This window comes from Malus sylvestris, chromosome 9 (assembly GCF_916048215.2).
Source record: "Malus sylvestris chromosome 9, drMalSylv7.2, whole genome shotgun sequence".
Lineage (NCBI taxonomy): Eukaryota > Viridiplantae > Streptophyta > Magnoliopsida > Rosales > Rosaceae > Malus > Malus sylvestris.
This window is the reverse complement of record NC_062268.1, coordinates 19384879-19406090: the sequence shown is the minus strand read 5'-3', so window position 1 is coordinate 19406090 and position 21212 is coordinate 19384879. Positions and strand designations below refer to the sequence as shown.

Below are 21212 nucleotides of genomic sequence, written 5' to 3'. Positions count from 1 at the left end.
CAACAAAGGACATAAGTTGGAGAATGGTGTATTTAGGGGGTTGCCGGAGAAAAGAACGGCTGGTGTTGTTGCTGGTACTTGACGAAGAAGGGTGGATTAGGGGTGATCGCTGTAGATTATAATAATATTTTATTAAAACATATTTATATTCATTCTTCTGAAAAATTAAAAAAGAATAGTGGGTGAGGAAATAGTATTTTAACTTGAAGAATGTGTTATAAATAAGCAAAAGTTAGAGAAATAACCTTTGCTAAGAGCGAGGACGAAATGGTGCAAAATATCACACTGTTTAGTTTTTTTATTACCACCACAAAAGTATTGTAGGTATTAGAAAATGAGGGATACTGAGAGTATTATATTTCTTCATTTTCTCTTCTTGATATTCTCTAACTTTGAACAATCGAAGTGCTCTATTTATAGAGCCACTTCAATGGAAACTTACAAAAGGGTTACTATTTAGCATATGAGTCTTTATTATACACATGTGGGCAAACATACCCACTATTTACAACACTTCCCCTTGGATGCCCACATATCAGTATCAATTGCCTCGTTAAAACCTTGATAGGAAAAACCCAATGGGAAAAAATCCTAATCGAAGGAAAAAGAGTACAACATGCATGTATCATGGATGCTCCCCTTGAATTGTATCTCCCCCTGATTCAGCATTCTTCACAGTTGGAGTCTTTGTCTTTAAAGGTAGACCACATGAATTCCGGATGTGATGGATCATTGATCTTAACCAAGAACATTCACGACTTGCTTCATGTAAAGCAATTATTTCCAAGTGATTGAAAGATGTAGCAACTAGCGTTTGCTTCGTTAATCGCCATGAAATTGCAGTATCTCCATTAATGAACACATATCCATTTTGTGAGTGGGCTTTATGCGGATCGGAGAGAAAACCAGCATCTGCGTATCCAACAAGGATATGTTCATTTGTGGGCTTGTCTGAGTAGAAGAGACCCATATCTGTTATCCCACGAAGGTATCGTAAAACATCTTTGACTCCCTTCCAATGACGAATTGTTGGAGCAGAGCTGTACCTGGTTAACAAGTTAACTGAAAAAGCTATATTTGGTCTAGTGCATTGTGCTAAATACAATAAAGCACATATTGCGCTCAAATATGGTACTTCTGGACCAAGGACCAGTTCATCATCTTCTTTTGGATGGAATGAATCTTTCTTAATGTCCAAAGAACGAACGACCATTGGGGTGCTAAGTGGATAAGTGATAGGAGCATATTTATGCGACTTAATTAGCTTGTTTGCTTGCATTTATGTTAGTAATTTTAGTATTTTAAGCTATTTTCATGCAATTTCAGGTTTTAAGGACAAAGTATGCATACATGTGCATTTTGGAGCCTTTTGGAGCAGTTTTGGGCATCAAATGGATTGCATATGCTTGGAGGTAAGAAGATGGACGAAATTGAAGATCAAATGAGCATAGGATTGAATGATGATGTGAAGAATTGGATTCAAGACAAATAAAGAACGAAGTGTTCAAAATTGGAAGCCAAAGTTTCTAAAGTTGGAAGTTTCTATTCTTGGAGGTTTCCATTCTTGATAGTTTCTATTCGTGGCTTGGAAGTTTCCTAATCTTTCCTCACCTATGTTCCAGCCACAAAGGGATTCCAAAACATATTAGGGCACTTAATTGGTTGTTCTAGAAGCCCTAAACCTTCCCTAAAGTCCTTGCCGCACAAAAGCATCCTTTCTTTCCTATTTTCTGATCTTAAAACCACATTCCCTTTTATTCAAGCAACCAGCCGCACCTTTCCCCTCTTTCTTACCTATTTTCTGACCCAAAATTACATTCCCCTTTGTTCTAAAGCCTTGCCATACAAGGGGATAGGATTCTTACCTATTTTGTGCCTCAAAACACATTCCTAAATCTGCCCTACAATCTTTGCCGAATTTCCCTTCCTTTTCTCTTTCATTCCTGCACCTTACTTGCCTATTTTCCATTGATTTCTGACTTTTAATTATAGGACAAAATAGCTAAGTTATTTTTTTCCCTAAAACTCATAAAAACCGTGCCCTAGCCCTATATAAAACCCCTTTTTGCCGCAAACTCAGGGGGGCTCTCTTCTCTTCTCTTCTAATCAGCCATTCCACATTCCACCCTTCACCATAACCTACCTACACCCATCCACCACCACAATTCACCACAAATCATCACCAAACACCCTTGTGTCGCAGCAAAGAAGAAAGAAGGAGACCCTTGGACGTGCTTGCCATTCAAGACGTTGGATTGTTGGAGCGTTTCTAGGTGTAATCTTTCTTTTGTTTTCAATGTCTAAATTTATGTATCTTTGTTTTGCGTTTATGAGGAACTAAGCCCTTCTTAGTTAGGGGGTAATTCGAAACCATGTTCATGCTTGCAATATGAATTGATTACTTTTGGTTGTGATTTCATAAGTTGTGAATTCAATTCGTTTAACTGCTTGATTGATAACGTATTCGTGTATGTTTGTTAAGAGTGCACGCTTAGTTTTCATGCATGAATATGATGCTAGAATATAAGGGAGTTTCACCTAATAGTTACAAACTTATATTCACAAGTAGTGGAGGTCGCTTATAAACGATCGCGTTAAATGAATTCTTGGCATAAGTTTCATGCTCATCATAGTAACGAGTGCCTCGTCAATACTTATAGTTCTCATGTTGCTTAATGATCTTTGATTGTATCTTTATTGTGCTTTTCACGTAAAGGACTTTTGAAGAATATGTTGAGTTGTTGTATGCGCTTTCTCATCCAATTCAATAACTTAAGGAGAACTTGAAGGTTAATTTAAGCGGACCTAATTAACCTGGGGTGTTGAGTTTCATGATTTATTGAACGAACAACTGAAAATTGGTTTGTATGCAAGTGTGTCATGTGTGGAGAAGAACCCTCTAGCTAGCCCATCATCCATAATTTGATCCAAATTCGTCTAGAATCTGTTTTCAATTTACAATCTGTTTTGCAAGTTTAATTTCGTCCAAAATCAAAACCCCCTTGACTTTATTAAGTCATATTAGTTAGAAAGTACTTTAGTTTGTGTTTTTAAGTGTTTTGGTTCAAGTTATAACTCAATTTCGTCCAAATTAGTGTTAGAGTTCAAAACTGCCCATAAAGTGTTTTTAAAGCAGTTTTGAGTGTTTTTGTGCTGTTTTGAGTCTTTTGGTTTGTTTTAGTGTTTTAAATTTTAGTTTTGCATTCTTTGAGTCTTGTTAAGTGTTTGTAACTTGTTTTTAGTTATTTGAGTCAGTTTAGAAGTAGATTAGCAATCCCTCCTAATCCCCGGTCCAGAACGATCCCTACTTATCCATACTACAATTGTCAAAAAGAGGGTTTAATTTGTGTGTTTAGTTATTTTACGCATCAATAAGCCTTGTCTATGCCAAATCGCTTTAGTATTTTTTCGATGTAAGTTGATTGATGGACCAAAATTCCATTAACACAATGCTCGATCTGCAGGCCGAGACAATATTTTGTTTTCCCAAGGTCTTTCATTTCAAATTCACTTTTCAGATATTCAGTAATTTTATTTAGCTCTTCAAGGTTCCAACTAGGTTCACATCATCGACGTATACTGTCACTATAACAAATCCAGTATTTGATTTCTTAATGAACACAAAAGGCCAGATGACATTGTTAGCATATCCTTCTTTAATCAAATACTCAGTGATCGCCTTAATTTGATTGAGAAGATACCTCGTGGTTTGTTAGTTGCTTCAGGCAACTTAAGTCCTTCTGGGACTTTCGTATATATGTCAGTATCTAATTCTCCATATAGATACGCGGTGATGACATCCATAAGTCGCATGTCAAGTTTTTATGAAATCACCAAACTTATTAAGTAACTGAACGTAATTGCGTCCATTACAGGAGAGTATGTCTCTTCATAATCAATTCCAGGTTTTTGTGAAAAACCTTGTGCAACGAGTCGTGCTTTATATCTTGTAATCTCATTTTTCTCGTTGCGTTTCTGTTTGGGCCCAAATTTACACAATCGGCCCGAGTAATCGAGGCCGTTGAATATTATTTGATTATCCTGTATGGTCAAAGCAAATTGGTCAAGAAAGAACACAAAGGGATATGGACGGAGGAGTTCAAATATCTTGACAGATATGGAAGAATCATAGTCATCGAATATCTTGGCAGGATGCTAAATATTATAATTAAATGGGATTAATGAAGTTGCATGCATATGGACATGCGTGGTGGAAGAAGAAGGTTTATAGTTGCATTAGGAGTCTTTGACTTTGAAGTGATGGCTTTGGATGGGATAAGGCTAGGCTCTGATGAGATAAGAAAGCTTCTGATGGGATAAATATAAGTCAAAGTGGGAATAAAATAGGGTTAGCATGCAGAGTCCCTATTGTTGTTCAGATTCGCATATTCCATCACGAAGTCTTTGGGTGCAATTGAAATACAAATCCGTCAGGCCAAAGCTAGCAGATATCCAACCTTATAAATACAAGACTCGGTGCATCATTGAAGGACAGCCAATTTAACACACAAAACTGCCCTGCGCAAACCCTCTCAACAACTTTGAGATTTTTTATTTTCTATTTTCGCTGACACATCTTCCGTTGGCATCAACAGCACTGTGAAAGCAACAGGTGATATCTTAAGTCGGCATAGATAACTCTGTCACCGTAGAATCAGCCGGTCTCGCAGCATCTTCCGTTGGCATCAACAGCACTACGGCGAGGACAGTTGATTACCTATCCAAGTCTCGGTCGAGAAGGATTTCTGAATCCTTATTGGTCGAGGTCATCTCATCAGCCTTCTCGGCGAGTGAGGTGTTACGAGTTACTACATTCGGCACATTGGAAGCCAAATTGGATATTGAACTTCGTAAGAATAGAAGCCTTGTCTTCAGGTTCAAAAACCCAAGAGGCCGAGACGTGTTCCTTCCTCGATCGCAATCGCAAGACGCAGAAGTCAGCCGCGCACCCAACGCAACATCAACAAATTTTACTCCTCGGCCGAGCTCGGCTGACGAGTTGGCACGCCCTGCATTCACCGAATGACGTAGTTAGCTTATAGATTACTCGGCCTGCGCGCCACGTAGGTTTGGTAGTTTTTAGGGTCAACAGTTTCCTTGTGAATACCCATTTGTAACCTACGGGGTTCACACCAGGCGGGGTTTAGACTACTGGTCCAAAAACACTTCGTCTTTCCAAAGAATTTAATTCTGCCTGGATTGCATCTTTCCACTTAGGCCAATCTTGTCTCTGCCTGCATTCATCAACAGAACGAGGCTCAATATCATCACTTAATATAATTTCAGTGGCTATTGCAAATGCAAACATGTCGTCGATGATTATTTCATTTCGATCCCACAATTCATTAGTACATGCATAATTTATGGATATTTCTTTGCTTTCATGTACTTCTGTCTCTTCAGGGACAGGTTTCTCATCAAGGACATTTTCTTTTTCTGGAAGTACAGAATCATGAATTGTGGATTTATCATTCATTTTCTTTTCTTGAATGAGATAGATGCAGTCTTCTAACTTATTTTCAGCAAAACCATACCATTACCTTGTAACTTGTTTGAGACCATAAATTAACTTATTTAATTTGCAAACCATATCTTGTAGCTCTCCATTAAGGAAAGTCGTCTTGACATCTATCTGATGTAGGTCCAAATCGAAATATGCAGTCAAAGCCTTTATGACGCTCATGGAATCCTTTGATGAAATAGGTGAAAAAGTATCGTTGTAGTCAATACCTTCTCTTTGAGTGAACCCTTTTGCAACTAATCTAGCTTTGTATCTTTCAATTCTACCTTGAGAGTCTCGTTTGATTTTATAAACCCACTTGCAACCTATAGGTTTGATTTTATAATTAGATTCAACCAAGGTCCATACTTTGTTTTTTGTTCATCAATTCTAATTTCTCCTTCATTGCATGACCTATAAGGTTGATTGTGGGCTCTCTAGCGCTTGATTGTAGGTGATGAGATCAGCTATGTCATACTCAGTTGTCGATTTTCTTAATTCAGGTTCAGCCCGAGATGCTTCTGAACTTTCAATTTGTTGTTGTGTTTGCATAACATGATCTTCCAACCGAGTCTAATCAGATGCAGTTTTTGTCTCAAGTCCACAATTTGCCTTTTGATGATCTTCTTCTTATTTGGACTAGTCTTTTGAGGGAATATAGAAAGAATCTTGTAATTTTCTGCAGGAGATACATATTCATCTGAGATTTGTTCCTCAAAATTAAATTCATCTTGATTCAAATCTGCCCCATCTTGGTTTTCTAGAAAAATAACATTGTGTGACTCTTGAATTCTTGAATGAGCTTGTGGATCATAAAACTTGAACCCTTTGGACTTTTCGCAATAGCCAACAAAATAGCAAGATTGAGTTCTTGCATCTAATTTCTTATCATATGGATTATAGAACCTTACTTCAGCCTTACAGCCCCAAACATGAAAATAATCAAAACTTGGTTTTCCTTCGGTCCAAATTTCGAAAACGATTTAAGAAACGGCGATGTTGGCACCTTGTTGAGTTTATAAGTTGTTTTGGGTGTTTCTCCCTATAAGAACGTTGGAAGTTTAGCTCTTGACACCATGCTCCTCACCATCCTAATCAAAGTTCTGTTCCTTTTTTTCTGAGACTCCATTCTGCTGTGGCATTCCAGGTGTCGTATATTGTGCCACGATGCCATGTTTCTCCGGGTAGAGAGCAAAAAGTCTCTTCTATTGAACTGCCTCAGTATACTTGCCAAAATACTCTCCTCCCGCATTCGATCTAACAATCTTAATAGTTCTATTTAATTGTTTCTCAACCTCAGTTGTAGAAATTATGAAGTAACTAAGGACGGTTGATTTTTCACTAATGACATTAAAATTGAATCTAGAGAAGTCATCAATAAAATTTACAAAATAATTGTTCCCACATATAGTTTTAACTAGAAAAGGACCACGTACATCAGTGTAGGGCTGGGTTCGAGTCAAAACGGTTCGGTTTTTTGCCAAAACTGAAACTGAACCGAAATTTTAGTTCGGTTCATTTTTTCGGTTCGGTTTCCTTTTTTTTTCAAAAAATTATGTAAATGGAAGGAACCTACCTATCAACCTCCCAGTTCTCATATATCAGAGAATTGAGAGCCTCAAAATTCTAAATATATTCAAGTAATAACTAGTTATGATCACATATCAAATTCAAATTTTCAAAACTTAAGAAAATACAGAAACATATATTCTTCAAGGAAATGTACATCACCAGGATTCAAAATTCTAGAACTTTAAAATTTGCAAAATCATGAAATAATTCAACAAATTAACTAATCGATGCAAATTGAAACAAAAACAAAGCAAATGGGTTCATCTAAATGCCATAATCGGACTCCTATATAGCATGCCCACATTCAAATTCAGAGTAAAGTTTTCAAATGGGTAACCTTAAATTACAAAGGGTGCCCAAGGGCTGGGAACTGGGAACTTGGGAAAGAGATGGTCCAGATGCTTAGTAGAGGTATCGCGCACGTCGGCCCTAACACATGACATGTCGTCTCTTTTTCTATTGCCGGGATAAAACCGAAATTAGAGATTGACGACGAGCGTTTCAGAGCCATCACTTTGGAGGAAGAAAGCAAGAAGATGGAAAGAGAGAGAGAGAGAGAGAGAGAGAGAGAGAGAGAGAGAGAGAGAGAGAGAGAGAGAGAGAGAGAGAGAGAGAGACTGAGGAAGCCAATAGGAAGAAAGTAGTGGAGGGGAGAAAGAGAATATATGAGAGTGAAAACTGAAATGGGAGTGCACGGCAAGGGTTTGTAAACTTTAGAAATTTTTAAAGCATTAAAGATTAGAATACCTTTAAATAACTCACTAGTATAACAACACAAAGCCTACATTCAAGTTGGCTTGAAGCAATTATCCCCAACCTAGAGAAGGGGTTCAATCCTCATGCGAGCTAGTTGAGTATTAGTCAATTTCCCTTTTAAACAATCAACACATTCACTTTTTGTTTGAAAATCAAATGAGGGAATCATATTCGATTTAGATAATTGTAAAATTCTCTCTTTCGAAAATGTCCTAACCTTTTATGCTACAACATGCAAGAATTTTCATAATCATGCATCCTTTTGGTGTTTACATTTAAAACATGCATAGATTCATTTTCAAGAGAACAATCCAATTGCCAAAGCTTTTCCCAAAATTGAATCTAAATTATTCTTTTGAAAAAACTTTATACCCTTATTATCCCCCAAGAAAAACCAAATTATGTTTAGTTAGTTTTGATGCACAGACCAGGTTCCTTCTCATTGTAGGCACAAAAAGTACATCATTTAGTTCAAGTATAAAACCTGAAGATAATTTCAATTTCACTTTCCCTGTAGCTTATACAGCAACCTTTGTCCCTTCACCAACAAAAACACTATAATTCATTTTATTTTGTTTGTTTTTGTTTTTTAAAACCATGTAGTGAATTTGTTATATAAACTAACGCACTAGTATCAAACCACCAAGAATTAGTTGGAATTTCAACCAAATTAGACTCGTCACGGACATAGACATCAATATTACCCTTCCTCATAAGCCAATGCTGAAAAGCTTCACAATCTTTTCTACAATGACCATTGGTTTTGCAAAAGAAACATTTAAGCTTAGTTATATCTTTAAATTTAACTTTAAGATTGACAGATTTCTGAGAGGATTCAGCATTTTTAGCAGGCATACTAGATTTAGAGACATTATCATAAGACTTAGAGTTCTTACTTGATTAAATCCGCCACCCTTCTTGCTGTTTCCCTTGGATACATGTAGAAGGTTCACTGCTTCCATTTCCTTGCCCTTGTCATGCTTTAGTCTTTTCTCTTCTTAAACGCATTGAGCAATGAGCTCATCAAGTGTCCAGAGATTCTTTTGAGTGTTGTATGAGACTTTCAATTGACAATACTTAGCAGGGAGTGCTTGAAGCACCATAAAGACCACTTTTGTCTCTGAAATATGTACATCCATTGAGTTGAGTTTCTTGGTAGCATCTGAGTGTTTTAGAATGTGATCCCTAATTGAGCCATTACCCTCACACTTGTATGTTGTCAAGAGTGACATTTAATGCCCAATTTTAGCCTTCTGTGGTCCCTGGAACTTCTCCTCAATAGCCTTGAAGTAATCAACAACAAGGTCATGTTGTTTGATATCTCCTCTAAAATGATCAGTCATGCCAGCCTCCAAAAATTGACAATGTCAATTTATTTGATCTCCGCCACCTTTCATGCTCTGCTTTCTCAGCCTTGGAACTCTTGTCAGTCAATGATAAGGGTTGGGGATTGTCAATTGCAATGTCAAATTTATTGAGTATCATTAGCAACTTGATCTTGCATCTCCATTTCTTGAAATTACTTCCACTAGTGAGAATCGGAACACTTGCCAAATTCAAGGTTTTTAGTGAAACTGTAGTAGATCATAAGGAAATCAGTAAATGTGAACCAATTGGTTCCTGATTTCTCTACTACTAGTTAAACTTTACATAACAAAATTTGAACCAATTTGACCATATATGTAGTCCCAATATAAAGGATACACATAGATCAAACAATTCAAAAACTGTCCATTTTTCGGAATATGTATCAATAGATAGTTCAATACTCATCACACATAATTCCTTTTGATTAACAGATAACACAATCTTCAAAAAATAAAATCTGCAGTATATAACATGCATACATTTTTGTTATTGAACCATAGAGTTTTTGACCCATCAAGCAAAACCAATCAATTATTGGAGATGTCTGGATACAATAATTTAAGTCATGTTAATTAAAACTAGATAATTAAGATTTCAACTTTTAGCAAGATATTATAAAAAATAAAGAATCATAATTAACATATATGCATTTTAAATCCAATTCGCACAAGTCTATTGAGTTTTTATTGTTGCTGAATCTCATAGAGTGTTTACTAGAATAAGGTTCAAAATCATGAAAAAGTGCAGGAAATAAAAATATTTCACTTTCTCATGAATCAGCAAAGATTGAATTAAACGAAAACGAAATACAGTAAGAATATAGATTGAAAACGAAAGAGTATAGCGGAAGCAATAAATTATTTATAATCCAGATTGATTGCTTTTTATGAATTAAAAGGATAAAAACAAGAACAAGAACAATACCCTACAGTGGAAGCAATAAATTATTTATAATCCAGATTGACTGCTTTTTATGAATAAAAAGGGTAAAAACAAGAACAAGAACAATACCAAATTTTCTAAACCTCAATTCGAACAAAAAGCCCCAATTCGAAACGACGGCATTTTTTATTATTATTCTTATTATTATTATTATTATTATTATTATTATTATTATTATTATTATTATTATTATTATTATTATTATTATTATTATTATTATTATTATTATTATTATTATTATTATTATTATTATTATTATTATTATTATTATTATTATTATTATTATTATTATTATTATTATTATTATTATTATTATTATTATTATTATTATTATTATTATTATTATTATTATTATTATTATTATTATTATTATTATTATTATTATTATTATTATTATTATTATTATTATTATTATTATTATTATTATTATTATTATTATTATTATTATTATTATTATTATTATTATTATTATTATTATTATTATTATTATTATTATTATTATTATTATGTTAAAAACAAATATTATCTTTGTCTTTTCATAAAGACAGTTCCTGGGTTCGAAACCTTTAAGTTTTTATTTTTTTATTTTATTTTTTAATTCGAGTTTTTTAAACTAAAAATTAGGCTTTGATGCCACATGTAAGAATAATTAAAGTTTCCCAGAGATCTTAGTCAAGTTAAATAAGTTATGAATAACCAAATCGATAAATATACTGCAAGTATGAAATATAAACTAACCTGCAACAGTGGTAAAAGATGAAGCCATGATCAAACAAGTAGCAGGCCTTCTCCTCTTTGTCAAAACCAATAATACTCAAATTAACAGTAGGTCTTAGTTCAATATTGAGCATGTTTTGTGAGAGCAGAGGCTACTATTTATACACAATCAATCCTTGTCATTCTCCTATTAAAATCCTTATTCAATAATGAAAAAGTTACCTTAGTGCATACAAAGTGTTAAAACCAGTTTTCATACTTTCATTCAATCCTTCACAAATAAGGATTAAGTATATCACTTAACATTGAGACTTTTCTGTACAAATCTGAAACAAATAACAGGCTTTAGGACTTATGATCATGATCATATTCTAACAAAGTCATCATCGATGCGTACACTGAAGCTGGGCTTGTTCTAGAGAAAGATGCTAGTTAGAATTTAAAGGTATTGATTACGATCTTTAACTTTTTGCCGTGTTTGATTTGCACTCTTTTACTTTTGATGTTTTACTTATATCTCACTGTAAGAGTCAATTTGGGATTCTTGTTTTTTTTATTGCAGTTGCATGCAACCGTGATGAATGCAAGGCACAGGAAAAGGGCCTCTGCTGTCCCCAAATTTCATGTCTCTTTTGTATCTTTTCTCTAATTGTATGACATGTGTCACTTAACCAAACAGAGTTTAAAACTATTAACTTTTATTATTTTGTATTAAAAATATATAAAAAAAACCCCCAAAAACACGGAAGGTGGTGGACGGCCAAAGCTCTACAGCCACCATATCGTCATCACCCACGACCAACCCACCTCACCAAATCGCCATCAATCCCCACCGATCAGCCCGACAGCCATCGAATCATCATCACCCACGACCAACCCAATGCGATTGCAGGCTACGAATTAATTAGATTTCGATTATCGACTCCGTCTCAATTTCATTTCTAAAACGTTTTCATTTCTAAAAACGTTTGAATTCTGCATCGCGGCTCTCGATTTTTCTTATCTTGATTTTGTCCAAGTACAGGCATGCACATAATTTTGTGAATTGAGGTTGTGTTTATAGCATTGGCTGGAAGAGTGGATTATAATATTAATGAGAGATAAGAAGGGGGAAAGCAGATAAAAATGGAGAGAAAGAAGAGGATTTTTTTTTCTGGCGACTACCAAATGGGGTCTTGTCCGCCGTGTTGATCTGGGTTGATATGGGTGTGCCCAAAGGATTTTTGGAACTCTATTTTAATAATGCAAAATAGTAGAAGTTAACAGTGTTAATTCTATGTTAAATTGAAGGACACTTGTCAAGCAATTAGAAATGAGACATATAAGAGACACAAAATAGGAGACTGCACCTACAGCCCCATTTGATTGTTCTCCGGAATACCAAACCCCCATTGATGCCAATTAAAGTAAAACGAAACATGGCCATTGAATTTATGAAAGAAGATGGTTGAAATATTGCAATATTAATGTACATTGAATACAGGCACATCGGTTATCAAACCTAAGACTGGTTTAAAAATCAATGTTGTGTGCTATTCACATATTTTTTTTACTTCTCACATACTCTCTTAATTTTCAGTCATCATATCGATGAACTAAAGAAGATTAAAAAACAGAAATTAATAAGGTACATGTGAAAAGTAAAATAGAGTGTATGAATATATCACACCCCTACAACTTATACCGCAAGTCATTAAATGGGGTAGATGGGTTGACAATAAACTCATTGACACCCCAAACAAAAATAAATCTGGAAACCACTGCTATTGGTTTGGTTTTGGTAAACCTAATTCTGAGCTGGTAGCTATAATTCAATGATTATGCATCTAAACTTGGCCGCATTTGTCACAAAAATGTGGTTTCTTTAGAAGAAAAATAACTTCAACTCCCCATTTTTGTTTTCTAACAATTTGAACAACTAGTTTTGGACTTGATAGTACCAAAAAGAGGTCGAAATGTTAGTTGAAATCTTGTATCCTCGTCGAAACTAGATCCTGCTTCTTATCTCAATCTCACTAGGCTTTACTTCGAAATGGGTTGTAATTTGCACACCACTGTTTATTTCTGGCCTTTAAATTGAATAAATTAAAAGAGAATTACATGACAAAGATAACAGAGTGCAGAAATCATTTTCCATTCCAAATCATTCAAAAGATAGTTTTCTAAATTTTTGGGAAAAAATGGAGTTTGCTAATTAAGCAAGATCAAAGCTTACATGTCCTAGCTTATTTGCTCCTACTGAAAATAGTTGCCTTGAAGCTTTTTCTCCACCCATGAAGGTGACAACACAGGGCTTGTCTCACACTCCACAATCTCTCTCTGTGGGTCTTTGGCAGCAGCAGTTTCATCCACCAAGTGTACCTTCTCAGCAGGAAAAACTTTAACCCTCCAAACCTTAAAAGTTTGATCCAAACTTGCACTGTAAACCAACAAACCTTTCACCCTTACTAAATTCTCCGTCTCCAAGGCCACTGCCAAGCATCTCACCGGTCCGTGATGCCCTTCTATCACGGAGAGACATGAGTGGAAGCAGTTCCCTTCCTCTCTTCTCCAAACCCTAATCGTTGCGTCCTCGGAGCCACTGAAAACTAGTTCTCCTAACGCTACCAAGCAAAGGACGGCGAAATGATGACCTTGTAGAAACCCTCCGTGGTTGTACCTCCCGGACATCTTCTCCTTTTCCCAAAAGTTTATTAGCCCGTCTGACGAGCCGGAGTAGAGGAGGGTGGTCGTGGATGACAAGCTCAACGCCAAGGCGTTCACGGGCGAAAGTTGGAACTTGAGAGTCATGGTTAGGATGTGAGAACTTTCACCGAACACCCTTCTCCAAATCTTGACTGAGCCGTCCGAGGAGCAAGTGAACACGCAGCCGTCTTCTTGGTTGATCGCGATTCCATTTATGTGGCCTTCGTGAGCTACAAACGAATCCACGCAGCGCCTTTCGTTGATCTTCCATGCCTTGACTGTTTTGTCCCATGAGCCTGTGTACAAGAGCTTGTCTTCCTTGTTGTAAGCTAGGCAAGAGATGCGATCGTTGTGCTGCTGGCTGCTCTTTTTCGAAAACAGCGAAAACCGGCCTCTTTGAGGAAGCGTTGTGATCTTCTTCGGTCGAAAATTCTCTGCATTCGACGCATTCCATATGCGAATTTTGCAGTCGCCGTGTGCGGTGAATAAGATTTTCCCGGAGGCCAAAATAGCTCGAATTTGACCTGAAGTAGCCTTTATGCAACCGATTTCAGTGCAATCCGGTTGCTTCCAAACATGAATCCGGCTACTCTCCGAGCTCGTGAATATAAAATCTCTTGACAATGTGATCGAGAAAATGTTGCCTTCATGGCGGTGAAGGGAGGCAATGCAGTGGTAAAGAAGGGATTTGGAGGGAGAGGTGCGCACCGGGGAGAGTGTCCACGGTGTCCCAGGGCTCATAGGCCACGGAGGTATTGTTGGTTCGGACGCAGCTACGTCTGGTCTTGCTGCAGAAGCCGAACGACTGTTTTCGGGTTCTGATGAACTTTGTTGCTGGTCACCATCACCAAAAGAAAGTCTCCGAGGTAACTTGATGCTCTTTCGCTCTTCGTCCATGAAGCTCCATAGATTTCTTTCGCCATGAAACTCCATGACATAGTTGAACAAGCAAACAAGGACGGAGTCAGAAATTTTCAATGAAGTACGTGACAGCAGAAAAATGGTACGCAAAATTAAGTTTTTAAAAGGGTGCTTGTTAGAAAAGTGCTTAAACTTACTATGTTAGATTTGGAGTTGGGGAGATTGTTAAATTGTGGAGAAATTGGACAGGGGGCCATTTTATAAGGCTTTCAAGGAATTGAATATGCCTGTATATTATTAATGTATTATATATATATGGTGTATATATACTGATTGGGATAGATTCGTTTCATCACTTTTTTACACAATTTTTTATGGGGCATACACCGTAAGGTATTTCAACGATCTGAACTATCTATCTTTTAAAACACCACTCAAAATCATTTAAAACATCATTCAAAGATCATGTCTACCAAGAATCATCCAAATCTAAAAACCATATTGTTGTTGGATTAAGGGTTTAGGGTTCTTTGTAGAAATGTATTTGTTCATTTTCTTCAATACAAATAAATGTCTTAATGGTTTTGGATTTGTTAATTTTTTGCAAGAATTATCTGTGAAGGATATTCTAAAAGATAAGAAGTTCAGATCATTAAAATGCATTAAAGGATGGGCTCCATAAAAACTTGTGTAAAAAAAAGTTGTGTATTATAAATAATGTCACAAATCCTCCCCATAAATATATATATATATATATATATATATATATATTAGAATTTTTTGTGAATTTTATTGATAATATCAATAATGTATCAATAACACGTCGATACGTTTATAAATATTGCGACAATCTCTCCTTATATAGAGAACAGTTGTTCTATCTAGAAGAGGAGAACTATACTACAGGTGTCATATGTATGCATGCACAATGTCATCTTGGATTCAAGTACTATTTGGGTTCATTTGGACCTTAGAACATAAGATTCAACGTATCTTAAAGTAAGAAATGAAGATATAAAGTGAAAGATTTTTCATCACTAATCCTCTTCTATTTTTAATTAGACAAAATTTGTTTATTTCTTCCTCCAAAATACCTTAAAACAAGTGGTTTAGCCAATCTAATCGTATGTAACGACTTAGGAATTATTGTCTGGAATTTTACTGATTGTGATAGTCAAATTTTTAACTGAAATGACTGTAGGAAATGAATTAATGATGGACCTTTTAAGTCCATCTAACGGAATTATTGATCTAAATAAAAAAGACCCACTAATTTGATGGAGCAACAACAACTAAATATAAAAGCCTCTTCCTACCTCCCCATTTTATTAGCTACAACAATAACTCTTACTTGATGATATGAGGAAATGACAGCTGCCAAACATAATTTTTTTTTTTAAACAAATGATACTATTTACACTAAAGGTGAGGAAGGTGGCTTAGCCTCATAATGAGTTAACAATAATGTGGTTCTAATTCACATAATCAAACATAATACCTCTCACTTCAAATTGAATAAGAATACTACTAGATCTTTTCATTTTTTATTCAAGCAATATTCTATTCTAAATCCATCTAAACTATAAACAAAGATTCGAACTTGAGTGTAGACTGTAAAGAGAAGTACAATATTCTAACCAACTTGCCAAAATCCAAAAAAAAAAGTATATTATATTTTATCACATACCACATTTTCTTACAAAGAATGAGTTTCAGGTGGGATTTACTCGAAAAAGTGAATCTTTTTTTTTTTAACCAAGAGGTGTAGCCAGTAATAAGGAAATGGATACTCTCCGAATCCCTTCCACCAAATTCATCAATTCGGACCTTTGAAATTTAATCAAATGGCTAAAGTTATTATAACTTTTAAAATGAGCTCCTATTTTTAGCCGTTTGATCCAAATTAATGAATTTGGAGAAAAGGTTCCAGAGACCCCAGTAATAAATCTTACTTTTGGCTTCCACGGTTGCCTAAAAGTAATGAAAAAAATGCCACGTAATGCTTCCTTCCTCACAAACCAAAGGGTGGCGGCTGCTGCCACAAACCCATATGGACGGTGGCTGCCATTCAGTTTTAATAGAACTGTTAGGGGGTGTTTGTTTGCCCTCACTAAGTGGGACTGGACTGGACTGGACTAGCTGTTAGTCCAATACTGTGTTTGTTCCATGCTGGGGCTAACATTAATGAGACTAAAGGAGACTAGCATGGACAAAACCCTTCACTAAGAGGTCTTAGCGAGACCCCCCAATAACCATGGGACTAGCTAAGACTATCCTCTCTCATCCTCGTCATGCTCAACAACCACTCCCGATAGACTCCTCATCATCTCCGGTCACCTAGATCATAATAAAATATTAATAATTTATATATTAAATAATATAATATTAGAATTTGTTATTATCCAGCTTCTTAGTCCAACACTGCATCAAACGCTTCACTAAGTTAGTCCAGCTTAGTCTAGTCTAAGCCAATCCAGCTTAGTCCTTGAAGCTAGTCTAGTCCGAGATAGTTCGGCGCAACAAATGCTCCCTTATAGTTTTGGTTGGCCAACCTGTTTAATTTATGCGTTTAAGCTTTATCTAATATGACAGTTTATGATTGGCTTAGGATGATGCCCCAACGGCATCATTGTTTGCATATAAATTCTTGTTCTGTTAGGATACATGTCTTATATAGGAGAGAGACTTTTATTAAACACATTATCTATCACCATAGCGTCTCATACCATTAATATTGAAAGAGTTTTATAAACACAAGATCTGGTATTAGTGGCTTTAAATGCCATGATGGCGGAACTCCTCTCACCTAAGTCTTTCTCCTAAATTTGGTACAAATGAGTATGGTTATGAATGATTGTAGACCTCGTTTGATATACTTGATTTGATTATAATGGATAAACTACTATTTTCAAGGTCTATTGAAAGAAGAAGTGAATGAACAAATTGAAGGTAGGGCATGAATAACTCAAGAAGAAAAGTTATCCATTTTAATCTTCCCCAAAATAGAAGAATTAATAGAAAAAGGTTTTCTTCATGTCTAATCCTCTACTAATCCTCTCAAAATGAAAATTCACTCTCATCTGTCCTTTTACCAAACAAGTCATTTGTCCGACATTTTAAGCTACTTGACAATCCTTATTAGTGCACCAAGCAAGGCCTATTTTGAAGCCCAAATGGAATGCCTAACTAAGCCTAGTCCTATATGAGCTGCAAACAAGGCCCAACTTGAGTTTACCAAGTCATGTTTAGTGTTTTGGTTTTTAATTTGAGTAATGTTAGGTAAACCAATTTTTTAAAATCAAATTTACAAATTAAATTATATGATAGTAGATAATTAGATTATTAATTAAGTGTCAATTAATCTGTTTGTTTCTTATTGGTGACACATCATTTGGTTTTAAAAAAAATTGATCTCCCTAGCATTACTCATTTAATTTTTACTCTATCAAGTAGTTTTTCCACCAAAAGCCATCTAGTTCTAATTTTTAATTATCACTTTTTGTATTATAGATAGAGTACAAGTATGACACACCCTGACTCGGGATGTCCACTAAAACTCCGAATCGAGCTGTGCTGTCCGACACTTGGAAGGTGACGAAGCCATAAAGTATGATGATGTGGAAAAAAACGTGGATAATTTAAACCTAGGAGTGCCTAAAAACCAGAGTGCGTTGGTGAGCGAGAATGAACCCACTTCACACGTGACATTAGAGCATAAGTAAGTACAGTGGAGTAGATTAAGAATCATACCCTCGAAAGAAATCTCCAATACTAAAATTTGCCATGAATCCTCGACGATAAGAAAGCTCAACTAATAAAACCTGGATGGTGAAAACAAAACAAGGGTGAGTGGCCCTAGAAATAAAAGTTTTAATAGAAGCCTTCTAAAACGTTATAACCCCTCGATGTAACACCTGTATAGTTCTAGAAAATCATATCACATATCAATGTGAAATAAAAAATATATCAACAGTAATTCCATAAATATATCATGACACAGCAACTCATCAATAATATAAATAATCATGTGCTCAACAATCTAAATTAGCACGCAAGTCGGAGTCACCTAATGTGACCTGTACGATTTCACTCATATCTCATCAATCAACGCTAGCACATAAGTTGGAGTCACCTATAGTGACCTATACAACTTATCCATATCTCGTCAATCAACGCTAGTACATAAGTCGGAATCACCTATAATGACATATACGACTTATCCATATCTCGTCAATCAATATCCCAATAATATGTCAGCCGGATCCACCTCTTGTGGCTTGTACGACTGAACACATAGTTCATCACATATCCCTACACACGAGTCGAAACCACCTCTTGTGGTCTGTACGACAGGCTGGGTGTAAATAATTACGCTCAAGTGCTACGATCATGTGAAGGCTGTGCGAAGTATCGCAAGTCACCTACGAGTCGGAACCACCTAATGTGGTCTGTACGACAGGTTGGCACCTACCTTGAATCTAAGGTGAGCGTATGGTGCGGGAGGTGAACGATCACGTGAAGGCTGTGCCTTGTCCTCAGGCGAGAGCACTAACACCGGGGTGCAAGGTTATGAGCTATAAATGTATCTAATATGGCATGTACGACTTATAGACAACCTGGACGACCATGTCTGAGTTGCTTAAAACATAAATATAGTCATGCCATCACTCAATCGTTCCAAATAAAATATAATCATAACCATGCATCCCACATTTCACAATATATACTCACGTGAACTTATATGTGCATCATGCGTTCACCTTCGTACTTTAAAGCATTCACAATAATTATGCGCAATAATATACTTATGGACATGCCCTGATGCAATCCAAAACTTAACCATATTGTAGTTCTTCCAAATATATATATATATGGATATATATATATATATATATATATATATGTATATCAATAATGTGGCGTAAAACGCACAATCTATAACGCCCTACTCCCAAACTATTAATTGTCGGGAATAATTATCGATGACAAGCTCAACTAAATACTAATTTGACTAACTATCAATACTTACAATTCTTTACTTCAATTTCTCGATCTTTCACACAATGATTTATAACCAACATCCAATTACTAAGTCATGAGGTTAAAGCTCACATTTTCCACCAATGTCCCTCACATTGCACAATTTCCCAAACAAGGCTATTGTCTCAATTATTTAGTCTCATTTATGGTATGGCTGCATCGAATGTCTCGTTAGATTGCCTACGTACCCTAAACAGGGATTAAGCCATTCGTAGTTCGCATTAGTACTTCAAGGCATTCACAGTAATTATATGCAATAATCAATTTGTAACCATTTGTGTGAATATCAATCATATATATATATATATGTACGATAGAAAGGAAAAGACTCACTTACCTTAGGTCCGCGCTATGACTCCCTAGCACGAATATCGAGACGTCACGAACCATCGTTGCCTAAAACAATTATCAAATCAAGTCTCAGAGTTCTTACCGATAGAATACATAATTTATATAAAACACATCCCTACGAAATTCAATCCGAAAGATCTGCATCACATAATTCTGATTCGTTACTTCCAAAGATCCACAATATGTTCCTAGAACAACGCCCAAATGTTTTGTTACGATCCAATGGTCGGATCTCCGCCAATTGCCAAAATCAAGTGGCAATCAACATTTTATTTTATGAACTTACAAATCCAATTTGGGAAGATCCATACGTCAGATTTCTGATCTGTAAGTTTTTGTGATTCTCAAATATTATGTACTATAATGTATCAAAGCTTGGTGATGATCCAACGATCGGATCGTCGATTCACATATTTACCAAGTAACGTATCTTAATGAATTTAAGTCCAAACGATCAACCTACGTTATACAATTACCAAAACTGAACTCAAAACATCTAATTCAGCCTAAGAATAACATTGATAGTCCCCTGGCCACTTGCTGCCGCACGTGCCACTGCGGGTGGCCATCGGCCGCCCCAACTTGCTAGAAAATCCAACTATTTCTAAAAATTACCAAAATTTACAAGAATGAAGATCTCAATGAGTAGAGTAACTTTCATACCTATGACCAAGGCCAAATAGGTCGGCAAGAGCTTCAATTTCATTAAAACTCGTCGGAAACCCTATACTTGGGTGTGCTCGATTCGACCTCCAAACTTGCTCCGACGCCTCCACCACTGCCTGGGCTTTGTTCCTGGGTTTTAGAGGAGCGTTCTAGTGGTGGTAATTGAAGGAGATGGTTTCACAATTGATGGATCCTGAGCAAGGGTCTCACGGCCCCCTCTTCAATGATTTACACCCAAATCCCTTCCAAATTTGGGTGGAAATGGAAGAGGGGAGGTCAATGGATGATTTCCAGGTGAAGAATGGGTGACTTTTATTGGAAAAAGTGGTGGAATCTAGCCGGAATTAGAACCGGGTCGAAACTGGTTTTGCTATGGGTGCAAGGGTCAGCTGGGTTGGGTGTTCCACACCTCCCTCCTTTCCCTCCTGGTTCTTCTCTCCCATTTGTCACTCTCTCTCTCCTTATTTCCTGATTAGGCAGCGCCCATCTTCTTTCTCTCCCTCTCCTTCGCTGCCATCAGGCAACCTTCTTCCTTTTCTTCCTTCCTTTGTTTTTCCTCTTCTTTCCCTTAATTTTTCTAACCACCTCCAATAATAAAAAAAAATAACAATAACTATAAGAAATGAATAGAATAATAAATAACAACCCTTACCAACGTACTTTCAAATTTATAGTTCCGTACAACTTCTTTCGTAGTTCCTAATTCAATTTTTTGCATGCGTCTACCCATTCACACCGCCAAGTACTTTTGAAA

General features: G+C 36.1%; 1 protein-coding gene across 1 annotated transcript; it reads right to left on the bottom strand.

The window, feature by feature from the left end:
• Nucleotides 1–12966: 12966 nt before the first annotated feature.
• LOC126634426 (protein JINGUBANG-like) lies at nucleotides 12967–14647 on the bottom strand. The gene has a single exon (XM_050304944.1). It carries the CDS (start codon nucleotides 14471–14473, stop codon nucleotides 13091–13093), a length of 1383 nt encoding a protein of 460 aa, XP_050160901.1. The 5' UTR covers nucleotides 14474–14647; the 3' UTR covers nucleotides 12967–13090.
• Between the last annotated feature and the right edge of the window lie 6565 nt (nucleotides 14648–21212).